This window comes from Colossoma macropomum, unplaced genomic scaffold (genome assembly GCF_904425465.1).
Source record: "Colossoma macropomum unplaced genomic scaffold, Colossoma_macropomum, whole genome shotgun sequence".
Lineage (NCBI taxonomy): Eukaryota > Metazoa > Chordata > Actinopteri > Characiformes > Serrasalmidae > Colossoma > Colossoma macropomum.
The window spans coordinates 34,393,855-34,410,564 of NW_023494810.1; the positions used below are offsets into that span (position 1 = coordinate 34,393,855).

General features: G+C 40.9%; 1 protein-coding gene across 2 annotated transcripts in view; it reads left to right on the plus strand.

Moving 5' to 3' along the window:
* The window catches only part of capzb (capping actin protein of muscle Z-line subunit beta), a 29,097-nt gene that overhangs the window by 6,906 nt on the left and 5,481 nt on the right, over positions 1 to 16,710 (plus strand). The window contains exons 2-9 of one of the 2 annotated variants that reach the window (XM_036559323.1): positions 5,579 to 5,668; positions 8,826 to 8,947; positions 10,477 to 10,590; positions 10,913 to 11,054; positions 11,192 to 11,308; positions 12,565 to 12,630; positions 12,822 to 12,898; positions 14,487 to 14,588. In XM_036559323.1, coding sequence (XP_036415216.1) covers positions 5,579 to 5,668; positions 8,826 to 8,947; positions 10,477 to 10,590; positions 10,913 to 11,054; positions 11,192 to 11,308; positions 12,565 to 12,630; positions 12,822 to 12,898; positions 14,487 to 14,580 — 822 coding nt within the window. In that variant the 3' untranslated portion in view covers positions 14,581 to 14,588. The remainder of the gene's footprint in view (positions 1 to 5,578; positions 5,669 to 8,825; positions 8,948 to 10,476; positions 10,591 to 10,912; positions 11,055 to 11,191; positions 11,309 to 12,564; positions 12,631 to 12,821; positions 12,899 to 14,486; positions 14,589 to 16,710) is intronic. The other variant, XM_036559324.1, reaches the window with a different exon arrangement.

Sequence of the window (16,710 nt, forward strand, 5' to 3'; positions counted from 1 at the left end):
CTTTAGGGCGTTTTCACTCTCGTCCCGAATACTTGAGTCCGCATTATATTAGGGCTGCAACGAACGACTGTTTTGATAGTCGAATAATCGGTCGATTATTGAAACGAATAATCGGTCGATTATTGAAACGAATAATCGATTATTGAAACGAATAATCTATTATTCAGTTTATGAATCGCTCGATTACCACATGCAGCTTTCAGCTTTTAAATTTAGCTTGAGGTTGTTTTATGCGTTTGCTAACTAACGTTGAAGACAATAACGATGAAAACCTTATTTAAAATTCACTGTTTTGATGAACTTTCCTGCTGATACAAAAGAGAAACAATCTTTTTTTCCTGTCAGAATTTAAAATCAAGGATATGCAAATGTAACACAACTAAATCAGTATTTCCTTAATCACATCAACAGGTTCTCTGTGTTTCACCAACCACACAGGCTTATCTACACATAAACATCACACAAACAATAAACAACAAACAAACATGAGTGTGGATCACTGCGTTCCCTCCGTTATATAATCCTATCCCACTTTCTGAGAGTGATATTCCTGAAATAGTGTAATTTTAGACGGTATCTTTCTTAAACTGTCGCTCTGCAATGGTACTGAATGCAGTCCAGTAGCGATGTTGACCTCCCCAATATGGCGGCGCTGTTGACGTACCTGGCTGGACCCAATGCGGCATCTAGGCAGGTATATCTATGAGCACCACTGTCTCCAGCCATAAGCTCTATATTTATACATCCAGCTTCCCTGTGTGTTTGCGGAGAGCCACCTCCCGAAACTCACATAGAAAACTGTTTGCAGCTGTTTGCAAACGTTCCCCTTAGGGCTGAAAGATTAATCGCTTTTATATGAAAAAATCACAATCTAAGGGAGAGCAATTTTCACATCGCAAGAGCTGCAATTTTTAAAAAATTATAGCCTCCATCATCAAAAACGCTGTTTTTAGTAAATGTAACCAAATAACGAAGAATTCGAGAACTGTCTACATAAGGTAGACCAATCAGAGGGAACCGAACCTCCATGTTTTGTGACATCACAACCACAACTTACTGGCAGTCTGGCTCACTACATTAAGGGGTCAAGCTTTAAGCCAGTTTAGGTTAATATTCTGGTCTAGTCAGGCCTGAACCTCAATTTATAGAATAGAATCGCAGTTTAAATCGCAGCAGCGATTCAGAAAAATCGAACCGACGTCAAGACGACAGTGCAGGGTTTTAAACTGTAAACGTTATTCGGAAAGTGAACAGGGTCGCTGTGAATAATAGTTGCTTCTTCTCTGCAGCTCCAATAACGATTGCAGAGAACATGCATTCAAAATAGATGTTACACCTCATAATACGAAGTAGGGCGGCTCTTAGCATTAGCTAACTACCTCGCTAGCGCAGCTGTCTTACCGAGACGAATCTTCTTCATCCAGTCAACCGACATGTTTTCTCTTCAGATGCTCCAGTGTGGAGGATGTGCTCCCAACTGAGGTCGGCTTTACAGATAGAACAACTTTTTTCGGAGTTTAGCGTGAAAAGCTCCCGCGTTTTTGAGGATTTTGTTCTTGAGGCTGCCATCACGCTTTGGTTAGCTCTCCAGTAAGCGAACAAAACGTTCCTGGTGAGCGAGAGAAACACGCGTGATGTCATCAACTAATCGACTATTAAATTAGTTGCCAACTAATCTGGTCATCGATTTTAGTCAATAAAGTCGTTTAATTGTTGCAGCTTTTACAAAAACCTCATATCACCAAAATGGTAAACATAATTTAAGACAATGGAACCAGACTTGTGTGTGTGTGTACATATATATATATATATATATATACACACACACACACACACATACACATATGTGTAAACGCATATACATATACATATATGTATGTATGTGTTGTATTGCCCAGTTCTGCTGTGTATCTCTGTATATTTGGCCTTAATGCCATATTTTCAGTGTGGGTGTGTCTACGGCATAAGCCCCACCCTCTCCCCCACCCACTTTACTCTGATAGGCTGCACCCAGATGCCTAGTTTCCCAAATACGGTAAATGAGAGACGCTCCAAAGAGAGCGAGGACTGTATCGGCTTTACGTAGCTTTACGTGTACGTCCACCTTTTCACTCGTTTTCACTGTTTTTAAGTACCGAACTGAAAAGTTACGTCTCTGTAAGTGTGCGATGGAGATAAGTGCAGTGATGAATGCGTTTGTAGCTCATTCTAAATAATCTTTAGGTACGATTTTACTAACAGCCTCTTTGTGGAACATTCTCTCAATTTTCCTTCCTGATCTTTGTGGTTACTGTAAAGCAGATCAGACACGAGTTGAGGAACACAATAAAATATTATAGTAACTTAGAATATAATATTCCAATAGGAAAATGAGAGAAAAGTGTCTGAAAATAATTTGATTGTGGGTCTGTGGTTTGCAAACGAGCGCGTTCCTGTGTGTGTGTGTATGTAAATGGTGCGAGAGCCGCACTGATGAACCGGACACGCTTGGAAAAGATGGACTCTTTGGTAAACACAATGGTTCCCTGCAGAGCCACGAACACTCAGAGAACCATTTGCATGCTTAAATGGTTCTTTGCATGGGAAATGGTTCTTCAGATTGATGGAGAGTGTGTTGTATTTGGTTCTATGTAGAACGTTTTTTGAAAGTGTTCTTCTGTTGTTACAGGTTTGACATCGTAACAATAGCAAAAACATTTTTGGAGCTGAATAGAACCATAAACACATTCTCCATCAATCTGAAGATCCATTTTACCATGCATAGAACCATTTAAGCATGCAAATGGTTCTCTGAGTGTTCACGGTTCTGTGTAGAACCTTTGTCTTTCCTAAAAAACCCTCTTTGAGAGTGTGTATTTGGACTATTGTTTGGTCTGCTTCACTTTCCGGTCTTCGCTCGGTTTCAGCTGCAGGCCGTCTTGATTCTTTACTTCCTGGTTCTAAAGCAGACGCGTTCCCACGCTTTCACTTATTCTCTCAGCCTCAGAGATTTCCCATGAGCCCCCAGCCAGCAGATGCAGCTTTAAATAACGGAACAGCGTCTTGTGGCCGTCAGATCACATGGCTGGCTCTGCTGCTGTACTGTAAGCTGCACTACAGCTGGGCGATTATAATCATTATTATAATAATAATAATAATACAAATTCTACAATTACGCAGATTTTCATTCAGTGTTTTACAAACTTGCGCTAAACTAAATCCAGTTAAGCAGGCTTAATTCTTAATTAAGCTCACTTTGTAATGAAACGTTCTTTAAATATTGGCGATATCAATGATATTCTTAGAAAAGAGTACCTCGACAGTTTATCACAGTAATGATAATAATGATGATAATTAAAGTGTTATTTTATTAACTGTATTATTAATTTATTATTATTAATAATAATAATAGTAATAACTATTATTACTTTATCATGGTAACAATTATTAGTAATGCTAATAAGCTGCATGGGGGGCAATTATATATTATCACCCACCCCTAATTCTTCAGTGATATGAAGCTGAAGTCAGATATTCACCAGATTCTGGTTCGAATTTTCCTGTTCCACCTTAAATGGAGCAGCAGTTACATTCTGGCGCTTCAGCTTCAGAACTGCTGGACTATTTAAGGTGGAATGAGAATTTTAGCTAGCGAGATATTAGCTGCTACTGCTAGTAGGGATTTTTCATGCTTGTTATGAATGAAAGGACCACAATACACTGAAACGACATTAAACTAAGAAAATACAATGATGATTATATTTTTTAACAGAGAAAATTCTCACATTTGTGTGTTTCTTTGGTCTCTTGTTCTCCAACTTACCGGTTTTTCTTTTTTTCTCATATCTCTCTGTTTGGAGTCTCTGAAAAACCTCCGTTTGGAGGGTCATGTAGCCCCAACACTTCACCCCACCCCTCTGTCTCAACAGGAATCAGGACACCCTACTCCTAGACGTGAACGCGCAAAACGGAGGGCTAGGGCTGAGTGGTGGGGCGAGGAGTGAAAGGGGTTTGGGCCTTAGATTTAGATTTAGACCAGTGATGCACATTGATGTCAGAATTAGAGATGGGCAATTTGATGATATTTTATTGTTATTGTGATAAATGATGTCACGATAATATTGTGGATATCGTCACCATTTAAAAAACATTTATTTCATTACAAAGTGAGCTTAATTAAGCTTGATAATGTGGATTTAGTGCAGCGCAGTTTATAAAACATCGAATAAAAACCATTGTAGTTGTAGATTTAGTATTATCACGTTATTTTTTGTATATGTGAGACTGCAGGTTCTGTCTTGTCTGTTCCAACTTATTAAATCTCAGAAGGGCAAAATATTGTGATGCATGTCATCTATTGTGAAAATGTCTTAAAAGTATTGTGATATAATATTTTTTGCCCACCTTTATTCAGAATTGCGTTAGTATCAGCAGATAAAATAGATGCTTAAACACTAAACAGATTTTTTCACTTTAAAGCATTTGTAATCTCAGATGGTTTTACTGTTCAGTTATAAATATTCATATCCCGTGGCTTACAGTTCCCACATCAGTGCATCGTCTAATTTGGACCAATTATAGATAGTCTGTAAACAGTAGCGGCGATTTAATAAAACCTAAAGCTTTTTTTTTTTTACCATTTTTCCTTATTCAGCTCCAAACGGACTTTACAAACATTGAAATTGAGTGTTCAGGTGTAATGATAGATTTAAAGTACATTTAAAGTCAGATTTTTGCATTTGAATTCAGATTTCTAATGGCATCTAACTCCATATTTGCATTTTCCTTCCAGCTGTGTTCTGAAGTGTCTTTCACGATTATAAATGTCACGATTATATTTGTTTATATTTTACTCGTATCATCCACCCTTAAGACGCTTTTGCAGCGGCGTAATGATAAAGTGTGGTGACAGGATCTCGACAGAGAGGAAAGTGGGACAGTATTCAGGATATTTCAGTGTATAAAGGCAGTTTCTCTTCTGTCAGGTGAAACCAGCCTGTGGTGGTCGTCTGTGTTTACGTTTTTACTCCTGCTATATTATTGGGTCCGAGCGATTTGGGCGAAAAATCAAATTGTGATTTTTCTGATGAATATTTAAATTGCAGCTATTTTTCCATAAAATGAACTGAACAAAATCAGCATATCCACTTTCTCTGGCCTGAGGATTGAACATTGAATGTAATGCACCACACTGCCAGTTAGTCGTGGGTGTGGTGTCACAGCACGTGGGTGGTTGCTTGCTTCTGATTGGTCGAGCTCATCTGCAGGCTGTTCACGAGTGTTATTGGGTTAAATTTTGCTGCTTAAAACTTGCCAAAATACAGAGTTTCTGATTATATAGGTGATAATTAAAACTGCAGCTGATGCTGTTTTGACCATCTCACTCATTCGAACTGTGGTGTCGATATAAAAGTGATGAACCTTTCAGTTTTTTTGTGCTACTCAGATAAAAATTATGTGCTGCAAGTTTGGGGTTTTACTTTGTTCTCTCTGTTCAGCTCATTATTGCAAAGCTTTGTGGAAGTATATTAATATTAACAGCAATATTCTCTCTCTCTCTCTCTCTCTCTCTCTCTCTCTCTCTCTCTTCTCTCTGCAGAATGATCAGCAGTTAGACTGTGCTCTGGACCTGATGAGGCGTCTGCCTCCACAGCAGATCGAGAAGAATCTCAGTGACCTCATTGACCTGGTCAGTGTGTGCCTGCTAGATATTCACCATGCTGGTGCTGAATTCAGACCCCACCCTCTTTTCCCTGCTTCATTAAAGGAATATTCCACCTTATTTCCACAAAAAAAAATCTTTTTCAGTTTTCAGAGAGTTTAAAACGCTATTTTGCTAATTGTTTGCCTCTAAAGTGAGTTAAAGTGCAGAAAATGCCTCCTGACGGTTTCCAAGCGTAGAACTCCAGCCTCAGGTTCGAAATGGTCAGCTGGAATCATAAACAGGCCATAAGACTGAGCTATGAAAGTAGTTTAATGTTTTTGCTGCGGCTCTTGGTCATCTGAGAAGAATTAAAGTGCCCATGTCCTGATACTGGTATCAGGGCGAGACCGGGCTCGTTTACTCGTATTCATAAAATACACTGATGCCCACTTTAAGATATCCGCTGTAACGTAAGCCGAGTGTAGCTGCTGCGCTAATGGACAAATGCAGGGAAGGAGGATCTGCTCACACAGAGGAGAGTTACTGACTCCGTCACAGTCGGACACAAAGCCGTCTGTCACTTCAAACATTCCGCCTTGGCAGATTCCCACCAGGATACGCTGTGTGAATGTGGCCCGTTTAAACACAGTTACACCCGCTTACATGATATTGGCCTCTTAAAATACAGAGAGACGACACTCAACAGCATCGCTGTGCACTACATACAAACAGCTGGGAAGCGTTAAAATAGTCCCAGTCTGGTTAGAGAATTATAATCATTCTGTTCTTTATCAGGTTTTAACTGTAAGATGGTCACTGTCTCGTTTTGTGTTGCTGATATGAGAGCATTTAAATGCTGTGTTTTACATTAGAAACATACATTTCACAAAAATAGCACTGAAGTTGTAGAAAAATAGTGGAAGAATTGTGGAATATTATTTAAAATTTTACTAATGATGAGTCTGTTTTTCTGTTCACTCTGTTTAGATTGAAGTGTAATTAGATTAAAGTGGTTCTTCAGGCAGAAACTTGCTTTAAACTGTTTCGGGATAATAGATAAACTGAAAGACTTGCTTATGTGGTTTCTGGGTTCTGTAAAAATGGAACAAAAGTACAGACAAAATTCCTTCGTTTTAGCCGTGCTAATGTACATTAGTGTCAGAAAGCTCATAATCAAGGCTATTAGAGATTATTTGAAGGGCAGTTCCACTGGTTTGTCAGAATTTTTGCATAATTCAGTGTGTGAGGTGTAATCAGAGAGATTCAGAGCGGTTTGGTGTGAAATGGTTCAGATGTCTTTACAGTGGTGCTGATAGGAACCAGGGGTCACCATGACTACAACACTAATATCTGAAATAATAAGTTTTCTTTGGGGACTATTTTGCCTCACAGCGCCCTGCATGTATCCCTCCACCATGAATGGAGTTTAAGTTCTCTAAACTATCATAAAACAGTGTCTCAGTCATCAGGCAGTGAATTCATAACCATTTCATGTAGGAACTTTCTGTGAGGGAGCTTTTAGAGGTGGACGTCTGGTTCCTATCACCACCACTGTGAACAGTTCTGACTCTGTAAGTTTATCTAGAACAGAGCGTTTCACACCAAACCACTCTGAACCACTCTGTTTACATTTCAACCGTTTAATCTTGCAGATATGTTAGAGTCTGTGGGATTGTGTGTGATGATTAAGGCATGCAGTTAGCACTGTGCTAATTGGTGCCATATAAGTTTGCATTACTTGTTAGCTACATTAGCCTCGTAGCTCCAGTGCTAAAACTAAAGAAGCTAAACTTCAGACGCCAAAAGTGACTTGATTGGTCGACTGCATTGAGGCTAAAAGGGGGAAAATGAGGAATTATATTTTTAGCTGGACTGTCCCTTTAATGAATGCTGTAGTGAATCGCTGAACTAATCACATTAATCTCGTGTATCTCTCTCTCTCTCTCTCTCTCTCTCTCTCTCTCTCTTGCTGCCCCTTCTTTTCTGTATGTTTACATCCATTTCCTGTCATCCCAACACCCCCCCATCTCTCTCTCTCTCTCTCTCTCTCTCACCCTCATACACACAGCATTGTTAGCGACTATTAGCATAGCTGTCACTCACTCTACAGGAGCAGATGTAGCCCTTGTGTTCTCCCTCTCTCTCTCTCTCTCTCTCTCTCTCTCTCTCTCACTTGTTCTCTCTCTATCTATCTATCGCTTGAGTCCTCTTGTTCTCTCTCTTGTTCTCAGTCTAAATCGATCTCTCTCCTCCCCTCTTCTCTCTTTCTCCCTCTCTCTTGCTTTAGTCCATCCTTTCTCTTTCTATCTCTCTCTTCTTCTCTCACTCCTTCATTTTCTCTCTTCCCCCCTCCCTTTTTCTCTCTCTACCTACATATGTATATATCTTTCTTCTTCTCTCTTGTTCTTCCTTCCTTCTCTCTTTCCCTCTCTCTCCCCCTCCCATTCTTGCTCTCTCCCTCTACCTCTTCCTTCTCTCTCTTCCTACTACCTTCTTTCTTCCTCTCTCACGCTTCTTCTTCTCTCTATCTATCTCTTCCCCTCTTCTCTCTTTCTTCCTCTCTTTCTCTCTCTCTCTCTCTCTCTCTCTCTCTCTCTCTCTCTCTCTCTCTCTCTCACTCATCTGCAATCAGACTATGTTTTTTTTCCTTCTCTCTCCTCCTCCCTCTCTCCGTCTCTCTCTCTCTCGTTGTCTATATGAGGGAGTGTTTTGCCGGAGTGTGTGATTTTGTGTGTTTTGTGTGATTCACTCTCCTCTCCGGTTAATAAACAAACTATTGATCCCTCCTCCTGATATCGGTTTGATCATTAACTCTTACTAATGTAGGTTTCTTCACTCACCTGCACTGCGTCGCTGTTATGAGTCACTGCTTCCCTTAAACGCTGCGAGCGTAGCTGAGATTTAGAGCCCGACTGTAACAGATACTCTAACCTGTAAAACAATCTGCTCTGAAAAAGGAAACGGCGAGGTCGGGGGGGATTTCACACTCAGGACGCGGTGTGAGTCAGTACTGAAACGCTGCAGGTCGTTGTTGATTAATGCGTTGGTGTTCAACAGAACCAATAACGAGGTTTCTGTTAGAGTTAAATACTGCAGATTTATCTGTTTAGGAGAGCTTTACATGCATTTTACTTGTAGGGCTGTTACAGACTGTTGTGTGCACTGTAATGAAGTGTGTGTGTGTGTGTGTGTGTGTGTGTAGGTGCCCAGCCTGTGTGAGGATTTGCTGTCCTCTGTGGATCAGCCTCTGAAGATCGCCAGGGATAAGGTTGTGGGGAAAGACTACCTGCTCTGTGACTATAACCGTGATGGCGACTCCTACAGGTCAGCCCCAGAACTGCACTTTGCACTCAAGGCCCTGTCCCAAATCAAACTCAAAGTGGATCTTTTGCAAAAAAACCCAACCAGTAGGCCCTGTCCTACATCACTCTCACCTGTTGCAAATAAAAGCCAAATCCCAGTAGCCCTGTCCCAAACCCACCAAAACCTAGTGACTGTGTCCCAAAACGCACTCAAACACAATGGCCCTCTCCCAAATCAAAGTCAAACCTAACGCCTGTTCGCAAATTAAAGCCAAAGCCTGAGGCCCTGTCTCAAATCAAATCTACACCCAACATCCCTGTACCAAAGCTCACTAAAACCCAGCAGCCCTAGCACGGTTCATATCCCCGCCCAGTGGTCTTGTTTCATATCATTCAAACCAGATGTGGGTTACTCAGGTCACATGACTGCTCACATGCTGACCAAATGTGTTGAGTAAAACAGACACTTATTGATTTAGCATCTGTTACTTTTTACTTCTGTCCAGTCTGTGTGTTGCATCTAAACCAGGAGTTGCAACCCAAATGTTAAGAAGAGCTTTTGTCCTTTCAGCAAAAATCAAACCACCTTGGGAGCCGCAACGTTTTATGTTCATTTTACATGTGTGTTAATGTACCAGTATAGGATAAAAATAAAAATATAAATAAAAACACACTCACTTTGCTCTGCTTTCAGCTTTAGCTCAGCTATAGCCGCTTTTCTCACATCTCCAGCAGGAAACCTTTCTGCAAAGGTAGAGATTTTTTACGAGGCTGAAGTCGCTTCTCATTCACCAGCTTCTTGTTCGAATTTTCTCGTTCCACCTTAAATGATACCTGAGGCGCCAGAATGTAGTTAACTATGTAGCTAGCTGTTGCACCATTTAAGGTGGAACGGAAGAAGTAAAACAAGAAGCTGGCGAATGAGAAACTGATTACAGCCACTCGACTTTTTAGTGTTTGAGTTTCTCGTTGCAGATTAAACGTATCAGGAAACCAGCTGGAGTGATTATAAACACTAATAAGTCCATTCATCTCCAAATTATCGATGTCCGTCTTAAATCTCCCTCTTTGCTGTTTCGTTAGCTACTAGCTAGGTGAGACTGTTGTCTGTGTTGCTATGGTGACCAGCAGTCTGCGCTGATCTTCAGGGTTAAAGGGTGAATCAGCAGTTCTACATTAACTCCAGACTTTAAGACCATTTATTGTTAAGCTGTGTTGAACGATCAGCAGAGCTTTATTTTACTGTAAAGGAGGATTATTTTATTTTTACCTACAAATCTGATTCTGCTGTGGAGCAACAGGGCAGTAAAAGAGCCGCAGGTTGCCGACCCCGGGGCTAAATTGTTCACTAGACTTACATTCCACATAAACACGAGTGGTTTCTTACGATCTGTCAAACCTGAGCCTTCTCTGTCTTTCATTCTTGAACCTAATTAGGAAACCATATTGTAAAAGTGAATTTTGAGATTGTGTTTACTAGTTTATCAGTTGATGGACGCTGATATTTTCTTTGATGATAATGTCTGACTTTCTATCGTGTGTGTTTTTTAGATCTCCGTGGAGTAATAAGTACGAGCCCCCCATTGACGATGGCGCGATGCCCTCCGCTCGTCTGAGGAAGCTGGAGGTGGAGGCCAACAATGCCTTCGACCAGTACAGGGACCTGTGAGTGCCGACTAGCAGTCAATTAATTAATAAGCCTAATTTATTTCTAACACATCTGCACCAGTTTTTATGATTTTGTTAGATGCCAGTTAACAATACTGGGCCAGGCCCTAATCCTAACCTTAACCTCAACCCAAAACCTAATCCTAACCCTCACCCTGGCCCTAATCTTAATCCTAACCTTAACCTCAACCCAAAACCTAATCCTCATCTAAAAATGACATCTCAGAATAAAGTGTCACTGAAAATTTGAGCATAAATTTATGTGCACGAACCAGCTTATTAAATCTTGATAATGAAAGTGCTCACCTGTGTGATGTAGGTATTTTGAGGGCGGAGTTTCGTCCGTGTACCTGTGGGATTTGGATCACGGTTTTGCCGGAGTCATCCTGATTAAGAAGGCCGGAGATGGCTCCAAAAAAATTAAAGGTTGCTGGGACTCCATCCACGTGGTGGAGGTGCAGGTGAGTGATTGGCATTTTCTTCACTTTGTTGTAATTATTTGTAATCTGCCTGGTTACCTGTCTGTCTGTCTGTTAATTTATTGTCTTGCTTTCTCTGTCTGTGTCTCTCTCTGTCTGTGTCTCTCTCTCTCTCTCAGGAAAAGTCCAGCGGTCGTACGGCTCACTATAAACTCACGTCCACTGTGATGCTGTGGCTGCAGACGACCAAGACTGGCTCTGGAACTATGAATTTGGGCGGAAGCCTCACCAGACAGGTAACCATAACAGCCAGGTGATGCATTGATGAAAGAAATCATAACAGCCAGAAAAGCAGAGGTTCATGTAACCATAACAACCAGGTAATGCAAACTTGAAGGTAGCCGTAATAGCCTGGTAATCCAGTGATGCAGGAAAAGTAATAATCAGGTAATGCATACATGCAGGTGACCATAACAACCAGGTAATGCATACCTGCAGGTTACCATAACAACCTGATGATGCACACCTGCAGGTAACCATAACAACCTGGTAGTGCACACCTGCAGGTAACCACAACAACCAGGTAATTCACACCTGCCGATAACCATAACAACCTGGTAATGCACACCTGCAGGTAACCATGACAACTGGGTAATGCGCACCTGCAAGTAACCATAAAAACCGGGTAATGCATAGTTGTAGATAACTATAACCACCAGGTAATGCATAGTTGCAGGTAACCATAACAATCAGATAATGCATAGTTGCAGGTAACCATAACAACCAGGTAATGCATAGTTGCAGGTAACCATAACACCAGGTAATGCATAGTTGCAGGTAACCGTAACCACCTGGTAATGCATAGTTGCGGGTAACCATAACCACCAGGTAATGCATAGTTGCAGGTAACCGTAACAACCGGGTAGTGCACACCTGCAGGTAACCATAACAGCCAGATAATGCAAAAGTTGCCATAACAACCAGGTGTAACAGAGAAAGGTTACTCTGCTCTGTCTCCAATAGGAGATGTTTTTATTCGTGAATGAGGAAGTTCGAGCTGTGGATTTCCCTTTTTAATGGTTATCTGTGTCTATATTAGTCGATAGTGTAGTTTATCAGTGTTGCTGTAAAACCTCACTGACACACGAGCAGCAGCTGCACTTTCCATCTGCGTCACCTCTCACTTCACACACTTCACACCTCCTCCATATACAGTGTGAAACCTTCTGCACATGAAGCTGTTATTAGCTTCGTCACTGTGACTGAGTATGAAACACCTTTCATTTTCACTGCGTCTCTCTGATCAGTGTGTTTAGCTGCAGGGAAGTTCATTTTACATAGTCTCTGAGTGTCCCCTGAGTAAGAGTGTGTGTGTGTGTGTGTGTGTGTGTGGTGTGTGTGTGTGTGTGTAGGGGAAAAAGTGTGTAAGGTTTTTAATGTCTACTTTCCACCAACATCAAAGAGCAGTTTAACTACTTCATCAGTGGAACACTACTAATCTCTCTCTCTCTCTCTCTCTCTCTCTCTCTCTCTCTCTCTCTCTCTCTCTCAGATGGAGAAAGATGAGACGGTTAGTGAGTCCTCTCCACACATCGCCAACATCGGCCGCCTGGTGGAGGTAAAACACTCTCACTCCTCTGTTCAGTCTCAGTCTCCATATATCGTTATTAGATTATTAGATGATGTAATGTGACGCCTTACTGTGAGTGCTGAGTGTTTCCATTCGTAACTGTGTGTGTGTGTGTGTGTGTCTGTGTGTGTCTGTGTGTGTGTGTGTGTGTGTGTGTGTGTCTGTGTGTGTGTTTGTAGGACATGGAGAATAAAATCCGCTCCACTCTGAACGAGATCTACTTCGGCAAGACCAAGGACATCGTTAATGGCCTGAGGTACGTGAGAGAACCGTGTGTGTGTGTGAGCGTCCGAATGTCCGAAAGCAGTAAACAGAGAAAAACAAGACTAAGGTCTACTGCATAAAGCGCTAATCTCATTTTTTATACACAAAATAATTTATTTTTGGTTCCTGAGATCAGGATTACATTTAGATTTAGACACACACTTCACACACATAGATACCTGCAAATATATAATACATATGGGATATTATTATTGTTGTTGTTGTTGTTGTTATTATTGTTATTATTATTATTATTGTTACAGACACTTAAAGCGATGTGCAAGTTTTAGTCATGTGTGAAAATTGCTTTGAGAAGTTCTTAATCTGATCCGTTAACACTAATATTAATAAAATAAATAACAGTAATACAGTAAGTAGTGATTTGATGTCAGTCATTGTGTTCGTTTATCCTCCAAACCTCTTCTCATGGCAGCTGAGTATTATTTGTAATCATCATCCAATACCTATTTAGGCTAATCAGTAATAATCATGAATTAATTATAATCATGATTAATGTTAAATGAATTGTGCTATTAATGAGTGAATAAATCTGTGATGGCTGGACGCGTGAAGCAGAAATCTGGGACTAAATTTTGTTTTTCAGACCGGCTCAGAAGAAATCACTTACAGCTATATCATACATGTGGAACGTATATAACACATGGGATGTGTTTAACCTGTATAGGATGTATATAATACATATAGGCACATATATAAGACATGTATAACACATCAGATCAGTCTCAGTGTGTTCTTCTCTCTGTGTTCATGTGACTGAGATTTACAGAAAAGCCCCTCAGGACTGAACCGTCCCCCCATCAGTTCACTCTGTTCATCCTCAGAGTCCATCTGCATCTTCTCTTCTCTCCTCTCCTCTCTCCTCCTCTCTTCTCCTCTCTTCTTTCCTCTTCTCTCCTCTTCTTTCCTCTTCTCTCTTCTTCTTTCCTCTTCTTTCCTCTTCTCTCTTCTTCTCTCCTCTTCTTTCCTCTTCTCTCCTCTTCTCTCCCTTCTTTCCTCTTCTTCCCTTTCCTCTCTGCTTCTCTTCTTCTCTCCTCTTCTGTGCTCTCCTCTTCTTTCCATTTCTCTTCTTCTCTCCTCTTCTTTCCGCTGCTCTGCTCTTCTTTTCTATTCTCTGCTCTTTTGTCTTCTCATCTTTGCTCTTCTCTTCTTTTCTCCTCTCTTCTCTGCTCTTCTTTTCTCCTCTCTTCTCCTCTTCTCTCCACATCACCTCTTTTTTTTCTCCTTTTCTCTGCTCTGCTCTTCTTTTTTCTTCTCTTCTTCTCTTCTCCCTTTTCCTCTCTTCTCTTTCACTTTTCTCTCTTCTTTTGCTCTTTTCTCTTGTCTTCTTTTTCTCTTTCACTTCCTCTCTTCTTCTTCTCTTCTCATTTTGTTCTCTTTACTCCTTTCTTTTATTTTCTTGTCTTCTCTTCATTTCTCTTTTTTATTCTCTTTTTTCTCCTTTGCTCATTTGCTCTCATGATTTGGTTTATCCTCTGTTCTGTTTATCATCTGCTCTTCTGTCGTTCTTTTGCGTTCTTTACTGTTTATCTCTGTGTCTGTTTTTCCGTTTCTGTTTTCAGATCTATTGAGTCTCTCCCTGATAATCAGAAGTACAGGCAGTTGCAGAGAGAGCTCTCTCAGGTTCTCACTCAGCGTCAGATCTTCATAGAGTAGTTCTGGAGGTATAGGGCTCAGCGTGTGTGTGTGTGTGTGTGTGTGTGCATGCCGTGTTTTGGCATGACGGTGAGGATGCATGGGTGTGTTCTGAAGCTGCGGCGGTGCGACTGCAGGCTGGAGCAGATCTGCACCTAGAGCCTCTACAATAACAGAAATTAGAGTGCAGGTTTTATGCATGTCTGTAGCACTAACACTGAAACATTACATACTGAACATCACACATTACTGAGTATGAAAAAAGAAAGACGTTCCAGGATTGAGTGTTAACTTTTTTCCCCTTTCTTTTAGTTTCTCGTATTTGTTTAATACATTTACATATTATCTTTGCAAAGCAGATCTAATTTTAATACCTCCTCTTCACAAACTTCCATTGCAGAGTTTCATTGAAAAGAAAAAATGTGCTACAGCTGCCGCACTGAATTAATTATTTTTTACAATTGATGCATTTTAATGCATCTGATCTGAAGGTGCTGATTCAACAACAAATTCAGGATGTCATCATAGATGATGTTCACCTCTATTCACCCTCTGTCTGAAACGCTCTGTTAGAGCTCATGTGTCTTTAAGCCCCGCCTCCCGATGAGCCCAGTAGGCTCTGATTGGTCAGCTCGCCCACTTTGTTCTGATCGGTCAGCCTCCAGAGCGGTTCTGCCCCTCCAGGTTCCGCCCCTGTCCTGCAGTCTGCAGGCAGACCCTTCTCTCCTGAGCAGCTGTGAACTCTGCTGTGGCTGTTTCTCCTTATGCAAATTTGAATATTCATCAGGCCAGATGTAAAAAATGTTTCTTGAGCACTGAACGTAGCGGTTAGGTTGTCAAAGCTCATGAATGGTTTGTTGCTAGCTCATCTATAGGTAGATTTAGAGGTCTGTGTTTTTAGGTTAAATTTCACCACTTAAAAATTAAGACAGCGTTGTTGGTAAAATAGGCTCTTAAAAATTTGCAGCTCTCGCAATATAAAAATTGCACTCATTTCAAACTGCGATTTCGATTTAAAAACGATCTTTGCTTTAAATAACAAACCAACTCTCAGAATCTGGACACTTTGTAGCGTAGTAATGTTTAAACCCTGTGCAGTTTTGAGGACGCCTGTTCATTTACACTGCCAGCAACCACCTAAAATACCATAGTGACCACCTTGCAACACCCTAGCAACCACTTGCAGTGTCATAGCACCACCTACAGTATGCTAAAAAACCGCCTGCGGTACCAAAACAAAGGCTTGGTAACAATCTGTTAACCACTCGGAACACTGTAACAACTGCCTATCAGTCCACTGGCAACCACCCGGAACACCACAGTGACCATCTATTAGTGCAGTTTACTTATAGCAGCGTCTAGCAGAGGAATTCACATTTAAGTGGAGCTAAAATGAGTCCTTTGTTTCATTTTGTGGAATTTATTTTTGTGTAATGAATCCAAAGTGTTTATTGATGCAGCCCTAATTTGTGTTGATCTGTTTACTTTCCCTGATCAGAGAGAGGAAAAGTAGCAGATGTGTATGAGTATCCGCTTCACCCATCATCTTTTTTTTCTTTCCCTCATCGTTCCTGTTTTTATTTTGGGGTTTTTTGTTTTGTTTTGTTTTTCTCCCTCTTTAATTTTTTTACAGGACTGTTCAGGCCACGGCTGACAGATCCAAGCAGGAGGCTCTCCAGAGTGAACTATTCAAAGCAGTCAACAGACGCAAACAGCAGAGCTAGAGGCGTCCTCGTCCCTCGCTCTCCTCCCGCTCTCCCTCTCCCTCACTCATGTTTTATTTGCCCTTCCTGTTTCGTCTTCTCTTGGAAGACAAGCGGCAAAAAAGAAGAAAATGCTTAGACTTCTTTTCGCTTAAAATATTATTCGCCACGCCTCTTTCACTTCTTTCTTTCTCTCTCCACCTTCGTTTTCCTTCCTCTCTCACTCACTCAGCCACACTCTCTCTCTCTCTCACTCTGAGTAGTATTATCACTATATGACAGTTTGCGTTGAGAGAGAGTTATTCATCATCAAATTATAAAGCTGGTCAAGCTGTTAGGATAAAACAGGTCTAGTATTTTGTGGTGTAATTTAGCGGATATTAGCATGGTGGCTAATTTGATGTTGTTTACAACCTGCCTTATTTAGAGTAGCTACAGCATCACAGTC